An 11,525-nucleotide genomic window follows, 5' to 3' on the forward strand; every position below is an offset into this window, starting at 1 on the left:
AGTAATGCTGATTTTCAAGGTCGTTTTTTCACTGTTAAATTTGTTTTCACACAAATTTCATACATCTTCCAATCACTTTAGTAATTAGAAAATCTTTGTTCTTTAATATTTTGTGAAATCTAATAAAGGTTGTGCTTTCTGTGAGCATATTTAACAAATATGCTCACAGAAAGCAGAGAACAGAACTAAAACTTAGGAACAAGGTGAAAACAAGAGCTTAAATATTAGGCCAGATTTCTGCCGGTGTTTAAAAGTCAGAATAGATTCCATTGAGTAGAAGAATTTTTTTTATCATTTAAATTCCTCTGAACAGATTCAGCTTTGTTGTTTGAATATGCCATGTCATTCTCGGTCTCAACCCACGCCACAACAGTACGTCACTGAGAGTTCCTGCCTCATACCATCCAGTTCTGCGCCATTCCATTTCTGATATCTGCACGCAGATTGTTTTTTTTTTCTGCTGAAGGCATTTCTCTAATTTTTCTGCGATGTCTCCAAGCGTCGTGACACTTGGCTTGTTATGTTAGAAATAATTGTGACATCGGTTGTTTGCACGGATGAACATTGCAGCCTTAGTTGTCATGCAGCTTTGTATCATAATCACATTTTGATTAACTGCATATAATGTCCCTGTTTTTCTGTATTGATCTGCATTAACAATGCATGAAATTTTTTTTTTCATGTGACGTAAACACACACACACACACACACACACACACACACACACACACACACACACACACACACACACACGCCGTAACCTCATCCATTGGGCTGTTGATGTTGTGTTGAAGGTCCTAATCTGTGTGCATGTCTCTGTGTGTTTAGGTTGACCTGTTCGCCATGTGCAGGCCTGTGTCCTAAACTGTGTGTGGGAAATAAGACAATTGACTCAGTAACTTCGGCCCAGGCTTTAAGAGGCTGCACAGTTCTCCACGGCAACATGATCATCAAGATTCGAGGAGGGAGTGAGTACTACTACACTTCACCGCCTGCTGGGCCTCCTGTGGAGGCGCCGGTTCTCTCGCCGTCTCTGTCTCCTCCTTCCTCTGTTCCTCTCTTCATCAGGACTTACATTCAATTAGTTTGTCTTTCTGCTTGTACATTCATATGTGTGTATTTGTCTTATCATATGACGATCTGTCTGTCTTCTGCCATCTACTAGTGGATATCAATATAACAAACTGTCTGTCTCCTCACAGATAACATAGCTGCTGAGTTGGAGGCTAGTTTGGGCCAGATTGAAGAGATCACAGGCTTCCTGACTGTACGCAGAGCTTACGCCCTGGTCTCCCTCTCCTTTCTCCGAAAACTACGCATCATCAGGGGCGAGCATCTTGAGGCAGAGTAAGTCCTCCCCTCTCCTCTCCTCTCCTCTCCTCTCCTCTCCTCTCCTCTCCTCTCCTCTGAAGGGATATTAGTTTAAACAAACAGTATATTTAATTTCTGTCTTCCCCCCGTCTCTCTTAGTACTTTCGCCCTCTATGCGCTGGACAACCAGAACCTGCGAGAACTGTGGGATTGGTCCAAGCACAATCTAACCATCCAGCGTGGTCGTACATTCTTCCACTACAACTCCAAACTTTGCATGTCAGAAATCAGAAAGATGGAGGAGGTAACGGGAACCAAGGAGCGCAACCAAAAGAATGACATTGCTGTACGCAACAACGGGGACCAAGCCTCCTGTAAGATAACCGTTTATGGGCTTGATGATATCACATCTGCCACTATGCTTATTTCCACTACATTTCTGATTATTCTTATTTGAAAATGTTAATATTTTAGTCTTGTTCTAGAATTTTTTCAATGTTGATTGTTTCAGTCATCAGACATATCTACATTGATTTTGGTTAATTACGGCTGGGTATTGCCTTGTCTGCTGTCCACTTTGCTCTTTTACCCTATAAATGTGCTGAGCATCGTCTGTTTCGTCCCTTAGGTGAGACCAAGCTGCTGAAATTCACCATAATCAAGACCACATCAAGTATGATTATGTTGAGGTGGGAGCCCTTTTGGCCGTTAGATTTCAGAGACCTGCTGGGATTTATGGTTCTCTACAAAGAGGCGTAAGTATTAGACAATAAACAAGGATTTTTTTCACACCATGTCATAAAACTGCTTTTAGTCTCATTGAGCAACGGCCATGCTCAATTTGACTGGCCTTGCTTATTCTCACTGAAAAACACAGAAGTTAGAGGACTTATATCTGAAGCTGACTCTGAGTAGCTGGTTCATTTCTTCTGACTGCTTTCTTTCCATCTGCCACAGGCCATATAGGAATGTGACAGAGTTTGATGGCCAGGACGCGTGTGGCTCTAACAGCTGGGCAATTGCTGATGTCGATCCTCCATCCCGTTCCACGGACGGCAAGAAAGTGGAGGATCCGGGGCACTTAATCCGACCATTGAAGCCCTGGACCCAGTATGCCATCATGGTTAAAACCCAACTGTCTGCATCTGATGAGCACCAGGTTCATGGAGCCAAAAGCGAGATCATCTACGTCCGCACCAACGCCTCCAGTGAGTTGTACCTCATTAAAAAAATGCACACATTTCTGAAAAGTGTGGGTTTTTTTTTTTTTAGAGACTTTGTACTTTCTTCTGGACATTGGATTCAATGGAAACTGTTCAGCTGGCTGTAGAGAATATCTGACTTTACAAATGGATGTTGAAGTAATTATATACAGACTCACAATTTTTTGGACTTGACTTTCTTGACCTAAAATTACCCTGTGGAGTTTACTCTGGAAATAAATACAGCTCTGTTTACATTCAGTGTCACTCACCAAAAAACATTGTGCTGTGTCTGTCAGGCATAACAAACATGCTGAATGCATTTCCTTCTTCATAAATAATTTGCAGCATGTTTTCCATATTTTAAGCCGGCATTGTTTACATCTATGTTTGCTTGGTAGCAGTCCTCTATCTACCCCACCCCCACCCCCATCCCCCCACCCCCACTATGTTTCTTGGGTTGTTATCGCTACCAACTGTCAATCATAGTAACAGAGAGAAACCCTGGTAGGAATGTGAACAGTGTCACCTCTACACACATGCATAGAAAATGTGCAAAACAAATGGGGACCTAAGCGCCTCATTGCCCCATGCAGTAGTGCCACAGGCAGTCAAGAATCCTCACTCCACAGGAAACCTTCAGGCAATGAGAAGCAGTAATGAACTGATCAACTGATTAATTTATTTGATTTTGAATGACGTTTTGAGTGAGGCCTTTTGCAGGTGCAGTACAGTTTAAATTGATATTATTACATTTAACGCAGTGACTTGTTGTGTCTTTTTGCTTTTTGCCGATGGTCCTCGCAGGACTGGGGTTGTGTTTTTTTAGGGCTAAAGTCGGTGTGAATGAGGCCTAACGTAATATAATACCAGTGCTGTCCTGACTATTATCTCGCTGTCTTCCTCTGTCCTTCTCAGAGCCCTCAGTGCCTCTAGACCCCATCTCCTCCTCCAATTCCTCCTCCCAGATTATCCTGAAGTGGAAGCATCCAACCAGTCCCAATGGCAACATCACCCACTACCGGGTCATCTGTCGGAAGCAGAATGAGGACAGTGACCTCTACAAGTTCGACTACTGCCTACAAGGTCAGTTTCCATAGGTTGCCCAGGGGACCGTTTGCAAACAAATCAGCTGCTGCTCATTTCACATTTGTGTCTCCGGCTTTCCCTCACGCCTGTTTCTCCTACCCAGGAATGAAGCTGCCGTCTCGTACCCCGACTCACCTGGACAGTGAGGATGAGCAGAAGTGGAACCACACAGATGAGCCCACCTCAGGAGGCAGGTGCTGCGCCTGCCCTAAGACAGACAACCAGCTAAAGAAGGAGCAGGAGGAAATAGAGTACCGCAAGACCTTTGAGAACTACCTCCACAATGAAGTCTTCGAGAGCAGGTATACATCTCGGATTGTGATTAAATGCTACAGTTCATGACCTTGTGTCAGCACCATTTTCACGTGTAGAGTCCTTGTCTAGTGTTTTAGAGTGACGATAATGTTTAAGATCAACAGTAATACAGTTTACTTCACTTGTTACCGTCTGTCATTTTGTCATTGTAGCTATGACTAGCTATCACTGAGATCACAAGTGACTTAAGTCACTTTGGTTTTCCCCAAAAGTTCTAAGGGAATCTTTAAGTTTAAGTTGCCAAAAATCATTACTTCTAAATGAGGCTGAAGTGACCAATCAGTAATCGCAGTAGTCCGGCTTTATTTATGAACTGAAAATTCCAAACAAGTACAAGCCAAGGTTGAGCTTCTTCCTTGTTACAGTAGCCACATTAATGTCACCTACAGTACTGCAGAGCAGCCCGGTCACGACTTTTAATGAATTTGTGCTTGTCTAAAAAGCTTGTTTACATTCAAAGTTTATTACATTTGGTGTCACAGTGGCACCAAGAAAAGCTTCTTGAGTTGTTGTTTTCTGTATGTGGCCATGCAGCAGCAACACTGGAGACCCTCTGTCCAGCCACAGTGTATCACTCCGTTTTTTGGGGTTATCCAGACCCTTGTTTTTGTACTGGGCACTACTCTGCGGGGGCTTAGGGTGGGGGTCGCTGATTGTCTGGGCCCCGGTGCCCCTACCCTCTCCTCTGACACACACACACACACACACACACACACATACACAAACACCCACAGTCTCTCCCTCCACTTCCCTAGGGGAGTGATTACTGTGCCCATTATCATTCATGCCAGTCAGGGGTGCAGTCATGCAGATCGCCATTTGGACACACGCAAACACCCAAACTCACACACACCTTAGCTGCATTTTGAACCCATGCCACTGAATTGGACAAGGTCAGCCCCGTACACTGAAGTACAGGGGGAAAAAAACTCCCTGTGCTGTCTTTTTCCATCACGCAAAGGGATGAAAGAAGCTTCGTGTTTTTCTCCTGCCTGAGCAAGTATCGCTTCAACATTAACTTAGTCCTGCACTTGACTGTACAGTGAAGGAGAGGCTCCACTGCAGCAGCTTGTGGTAAAGTGCATCGCTCAAGGACACTTAATGGTAGAGGAAGGAAGATGGTTCTATAATTCATAAATACTGATTCTGCTGGAGCATATACAAAGGTACACTGCAGGATTTCTGTCTTAATTTGATTTGAGTTCATGGCCTTCGTGGTTGACCTCATCTGTTGGCCCCTGAGAGTAAAGTGGACTTTACTCATTGGCACCACCCAGTGGTGAGGGCTGGTAGGTCTCTCACTAGGCAGTAGGTGGTATTTGTGGATAAATGTCATGCAGTCAAACTTGCCACACACTGTAAAGGTTAGTGTGAGCAGAGGTCTTCTCTGGCCTCCTCCACACTACTGCTCCATCTGCCATTTGCTGAGTCCAACACACATGATATGTTTCTGACTTTTGTGCTGAAGATTTATCTTGGCTTGCTCGAGACTTAGTGGAGAATCGAATCAAAAAAGAACTTCTACAGGGACTTCAAGACTTATTTTCTCCAGTTTGTGTTTTGCTGAGCTTTTGCTAACAGATTTACCCGTCGCTCTGTTTCTCCAGACCGTCTCGGAGACGACGCTCAGTGGGAGTTGCCAACGCCACCCAGACCCCTCACTTCCTTACCACAGCCCCGAGCCTGCCGTTCGGCTCCACCACAGCCAGCCCTGAAGACGATGACGAGGAGGGATCAAAGGTCTCAAACACTTAAGTTTTGTATACCGTGCAAATTAATATCTGTATATGATTTTTGTGTAGATGCATTTGCCGATCATATGTTGTTGACTTTTCCATCCTATCTTTTGGGTTAAGATAAGCTCATGTAAAATAATAAGAAGAAGATGTCCTCCGCTCTGCCTAATCTGTACATTCCTTTTAACTGTGGCTTTATCCATGGTAATCAATGAATTTAAAATTATCAATCTCTAATTTACATACTGTATCTTTTGTAAAGCACATAAATATTTGTTTTGTCTGAAATCACTACCAGGAAAATGGAAGGAGTACTATATTCCTGCATAGTATAGCCTCAGAATGGCATAGGAAGAGGATGAAATATGGCTTATACTGGGCTTAAATAATTTGACATGACTGCAGTGCGAGGGACTTTGGCTGTACCAGTAAATCATTGATGCCAGTGGAGTAATTATATTTCTCATCTTTTCTGCTCAGGTGGAGCTGAAGGTGTTCTCAAAGGAGTCAACAGTCATCTCTAACCTGCACCACTTTACCAGTTATAAGATAGAGATCATGGCCTGCAACCATCCGACAGACCTCAAACGCTGCAGCATGGCTACTTATGTCAGTGCTCGAACCATGCCTGAGGGTAAGAACAAATACAAACCTTGCCATTATATTCACTCACTTGCCAGTTTATTCAGTAACCTACAGTAGTTTAAGCTAATGCAGTCCAATGCAACAGTCCTGCAATTAATCCCACTTTCATGAAGGTTGTAATGTTCAGTTTCTGTTAAAACTGTTTCAGAGAGGTGGTGATTCAACTTTATGCTCATTGCGAAGGATTCAGTTTGTGGTGCTGTCTAATTGTATTGCGTTAGACAGGTGTTTCTAATGTTTTGTCAACCCCAGGTTTATCAGTGATGGAGCTAAATCACAGGAACACCTGTCTGAGATTTCCCCATAAATTAAGCATTAACAAAGGCTATAAGTGATCAGAATGAACTCAAATATATGCTGTGCACATGTGCACCCAAATGCAGGGAGTGTCAGATTTCTTTCTAGAGGCAGTCAGAGACCAAAGTGGCCAGACTCAGAACAATATGGAAACACGGTGCCTGATACCGTACATGTGTGTTTTTCTTTATGTCTGGTACCTGCAGAGAAAGCAGACGACATCCCAGGCCCTGTGACCCATGAGATAGTGACAGCCGAGCCTCCCTATGTGTTGATCAAATGGAATTCACCACGCTCCCCTAACGGTCTCATCATCCTGTATGAGGTGTTCTACAGGAAGGTTGGAGACACAGAGGTCAGTATCAACCATCACCCAACTTTTAACATGTGAGGATGCAGGGAAAGAGTCAGGGAGAGGAGGGATTGTGGTTTCTTTCTTCATAAACTGAAGGAGGCGGAGGTGAGGGTGGGAAAGAGCCAGCAGAAATGATCCTGATATACTTTGTAGGAAGGAGAAATACAGAGCTTAAAGGGAAACAGGCACGTATGAAAACACAAAGGTGAGAGATGGAGTGATCTGGGTAGACTCTGGGGAGAAGATGCAGGTAGGAAAGGAGAGAGCTACTCAAATTCTGTCTGTTCCTTATATGGATGAGATGGATATGGAGAGAGGAACAAAGGAAATATTTGTTGACAAACTCCCTCCCAATGCTACACTGTGTGTGTTGATGCTTTCTGCTGCGTGTGTTTGCATATTATTATGTCTGTGTGTTTGTGCTCATAAGTGCTTGTCTGTGACAGTATATGTGTATGTGTCTGTGTGTGTGTGTGTGTGTGTGTGTGTGTGTGTGTGTGTGTGTGTGTGTGTGTGTGTGCGCGTGCGTGCGTGTATGTGTGTGCGTAAGTAAACAAAAACATGTTGTTGTTTACTTGCTGTAAATGTGTGAATTCATCTCTCATTGCTATTCATTGCTGCACTGCCTGACCCTAGGAACCAGTAGCAGCTCTGTTACCATAGTGACAGAGGCAGTAAGGAAGACTAGAATGCAGTGGCAGGGATGGACTGATCTCAGACGACATCTCCAGTGCACTAAGTTGCACTGAAAACACAGCAAACACTGACACGCTGCAGTGGAAACAAACTGATCTGGATTTATATAAAAATGTGTTTGGAGCATGTCAGAGGTTCAGATTAATTATTTGATTTATTGCGCAGTGGTGGCATATGGTGAGACTAAACACATACAGTGAGGTTTTCTTAATTGACATCTACCACTAACAATATATTTTCAATATAAGTTTCCATTGAGCACTGAGTACTATACATTTGATATGATACAATAAAATATTTAAACTCCAAATTGTATCAGCCATTTCAGAATTAAGTGCCCTGAAAAAAGTTTACCTCCCAGAATGCATCAAGGTAACAGACTCATGGACATACATTTGTGGATTCCTACATTTTTACTTGTATTATTGTATTTTACATTGTGTTCCACAGTATTTCCACTTCCAAAACATTTCCACCATTATTTTTGCAGACCCAGTGAGACAATGCATAATTACTGATGTGCTTCCCAGTGTGAGAGCATGTAGTGGATCGACTCCAGGTTCAAGAGTGAAGTCATCATCAGTTTGAGATGAGAGACAAAAACACTTGTTTTCCGTATTGTCAGGACATTGCTTCTCAGATTACTGTTGCTTAACAGGACAAAGGTTGCAAAGAATGTGAATGTGAAAATACAGTTCTGGTAAAATCACTTCCAGTTAGTTGAATGGAGTTAACTTTGATTCAACATGAAAATATTTAGCGTGAATCTTTACCATTATCTTATTATCAACCAAGTTGTTTTGACTTTTCCTTGCAATTTTGAATAATCTTCGTTCCCTTGTTTTAGCACTTGTCATTATCCCCCGTGATTCCTCATACTGAAGTGTGTTTTTTTTTTCTTTTTCTTTTTTCCTTCAGGTTCACACAGCTTGTGTGTCACGGCCAGCCTACCTCAAGTCAGGTGGCACGAAACTTTCGCTTGTGCAGCCTGGAAACTACAGCGTGAGGGTCCGCGCCACATCCTTGGCAGGAAACGGCTCTTTTACAGAAACCACTTACTTCTTCATGCCCAACCGTAAGGCGGGAGTTTAAATGTCTGACTTAAGTGAACTTACGTGTATAACAGTCATGCATCACTCTCATGCACCTGGAAGTTCATTAACTGCTTATACGTTGATGCCACTGACTCACTGCTGGTTAGAGCAGGCGAGGATGTTTAATAACCAAGGTCTATTTCAGCCCTGTAATTATTGTTTGACACATTATTATTCGTTACTGCGTGAACTGGCTCCTCACTTCTGTGTTTATTGTAGCGGATCCGGGTTTAATTTGGATTGTGATTGGTCCAGTCATCTGCTTCATCCTGCTGCTGTTTGTGGGAGGTGGAGTCTTTTGGATCTTCAAGAAGAGGTAAGATCTTAGACTGGTAGGCTCCTTATCAGAGTGATCCAGCCTGTTGGACACGAACTGTGCAGGTCACACCCTATGACATCAGAGAGGGAACAGTGCTTGTCTTGTTTAAAAACTTATGCAGTCTGTTTGAATACTTTGAGCCCAGTAGCTACAAATAAATAAGACAGATTATGTATGAAGCAAGAAGGTCAAAACAAACCGGAGAAAGTTCACGTTTTATTAGCGTTTTCAGCTTCTTAGATGCATTCTGTGGTTGTGTTACAGGCAAACAGAAGGCCCCACAGGACCTCTCATCGCCTCCTCAAACCCTGAGTACATCAGTGCTAACGACGGTAAGAAGAGCATCACAAGAAAATGGCTAAGATTAAGAAGTGCAACATGTTGTGATTTCTCTGCATATCTTGAAATCTATGAACACTGTATTCATAAAGATAGATACTGCCTCATGGTAATTTGTGACAGGTTCATTTAATCAAAATGGTAATTGTCTGTTTGTCTGATTTGTGCAGTGTATGTTCCTGATGAGTGGGAGGTGCCGCGGGAGAAGATCACAGTGCTCAGAGAACTGGGTCAGGGTTCCTTCGGCATGGTGTACGAGGGAATTGCCAAGGACATCGTCAAAGGAGACCCGGACACGCGCGTAGCCGTCAAGACAGTCAATGAATCGGCCAGCCTGCGGGAGAGGATCGAGTTCCTCAACGAAGCCTCAGTCATGAAGGCCTTCAGTTGTCACCATGTGGTACGACACGCTTCGGAAAAAAAAAAACGCTTTTCAAACTGTTTCCTCTGACAGCTTACTACTGACTAACAGGGGCAGCCATCACTACACTTGTGAATTACAGTATATTACAGTTTTCATGAACGGCATGAACATGTGTGACTCACAGAACCATGATTCACTTGTTGTGTTGATTCTGCCATATTGACACACAGTTTGACTCCCAAAACAAATGTTTACACTTGGTAAGCAATTGTGCCTACTGTTACTGTTTTATTAAACAACATACTAAGCACCAAATTAACTTGCCATATGTTGTGCTGTCAGCTGGAAAGATCATGTTGAGCAAATTTTCCTGCTGATGAAGAGAGAATTGACTTTGTGTACTGATGGACAATTTTTGTACAATTTAACATCAACTCCTTGTGTTTACTAGTCATATTAGTCAGCCGGTGTAAACATATTACGGTTTGCATGCGCATGACCTCGTGTGTTTTTCTCGTAGGTACGTCTGCTAGGTGTGGTGTCCAAAGCTCAGCCCACCCTAGTAGTGATGGAGCTGATGACCCACGGTGACCTGAAGAGCTACTTGCGGAGTCTCAGGCCAGACTCTGAGGTGAGTCTCACTGAAATCCCATCTCTGCATTTCAAACATTCCTCCCAGTGTATGGTGGAGTGATGTTGAAGTAATAACTACAGCTAAAGGAAGCTCAGTTCTGATATGTCCACTCATCACTGACAGACTGCATAAATGTCTTTTTGTGTTTGTTTTGTAGAACAACCCGTCAGGCCGTCCACCACCCACACTGAAGGAGATGATCCAGATGGCTGCAGAAATTGCAGACGGCATGGCCTACCTCAATGCCAAGAAGTTTGTCCACAGAGACCTGGCAGCCAGGAACTGCATGGTGGCAGAGGACTTCACTGTCAAGATTGGAGGTACTGTATCCTGCGTTTGTTTTCCTTGTTAGTTCTGTGTTATGGTGTTCTTACAAAGTGTCATTGTCAATAGGAAAATGTTTTATTGTGGTCTTACAGCGAAGGTGTGTTGATCTCTCTCTCTTTCTCATAGACTTTGGTATGACACGAGACATCTATGAGACTGACTACTACCGTAAAGGAGGGAAGGGCCTGCTTCCTGTCAGGTGGATGGCTCCAGAGTCTCTGAAGGACGGAGTCTTCACTGCCCACTCTGACTGTTGGTAAGGCACACCTGAGCAGTCTGTGTAGTCTGTCTTTGCAGTCTTGATTACATTCTTGGTACATTTGATCACATTTGCTGTGTGTGTGTGTGTGTGTGTGGTGTGTGTGTGTGTGTGTGTGTGTGTGTGTTACTGCAGGTCATTTGGCGTTGTGCTGTGGGAGATCAGTACGTTAGCAGAGCAGCCGTACCAGGGTTTATCCAATGAACAGGTTCTAAAGTTTGTCATGGATGGAGGATACCTAGATCGGCCAGAGAACTGCCCTGAGAGAATGTGAGTAAATACTAATCTATTTTACCCTTTAACATGAAGTTAACCGGACAATGTGACGCAGTGTCTTGGCTGCAAGTTAAAGTTATAGTTATGATTTATGTGGAAATCTATTCTGCATTGCAACACATTGACATAGACATTAACATATTCCAAAATATATTAGACTGTCAAATAGTCATTGTTTACATTGGGTACATTGGGCCTCACGTATTGGTAAATCTGGGATAATCTAGCTCTCCAGTAATTATCCTTTACCTCCAATTGAATGTCTAT

The 11,525-nt window shown here is 43.2% G+C and overlaps 1 protein-coding gene across 1 annotated transcript in view; it reads left to right on the top strand.

Annotated features, from left to right (window-relative positions):
- insrb (insulin receptor b) overlaps positions 1-11,525 on the top strand; it is an 84,129-nt gene that overhangs the window by 63,800 nt on the left and 8,804 nt on the right. The window contains exons 5-22 of the mRNA XM_056379277.1: positions 829-968; positions 1,203-1,347; positions 1,471-1,685; positions 1,940-2,066; positions 2,269-2,519; positions 3,432-3,599; positions 3,706-3,904; positions 5,525-5,657; positions 6,134-6,287; positions 6,802-6,950; positions 8,565-8,721; positions 8,960-9,056; positions 9,324-9,391; positions 9,569-9,798; positions 10,283-10,393; positions 10,554-10,716; positions 10,850-10,979; positions 11,118-11,252. Coding sequence (XP_056235252.1) covers positions 829-968; positions 1,203-1,347; positions 1,471-1,685; positions 1,940-2,066; positions 2,269-2,519; positions 3,432-3,599; positions 3,706-3,904; positions 5,525-5,657; positions 6,134-6,287; positions 6,802-6,950; positions 8,565-8,721; positions 8,960-9,056; positions 9,324-9,391; positions 9,569-9,798; positions 10,283-10,393; positions 10,554-10,716; positions 10,850-10,979; positions 11,118-11,252 — 2,772 coding nt within the window. The remainder of the gene's footprint in view (positions 1-828; positions 969-1,202; positions 1,348-1,470; positions 1,686-1,939; positions 2,067-2,268; positions 2,520-3,431; positions 3,600-3,705; positions 3,905-5,524; positions 5,658-6,133; positions 6,288-6,801; positions 6,951-8,564; positions 8,722-8,959; positions 9,057-9,323; positions 9,392-9,568; positions 9,799-10,282; positions 10,394-10,553; positions 10,717-10,849; positions 10,980-11,117; positions 11,253-11,525) is intronic.

The sequence above is a fragment of the Seriola aureovittata genome, chromosome 6 (assembly GCF_021018895.1).
Source record: "Seriola aureovittata isolate HTS-2021-v1 ecotype China chromosome 6, ASM2101889v1, whole genome shotgun sequence".
NCBI lineage: Eukaryota > Metazoa > Chordata > Actinopteri > Carangiformes > Carangidae > Seriola > Seriola aureovittata.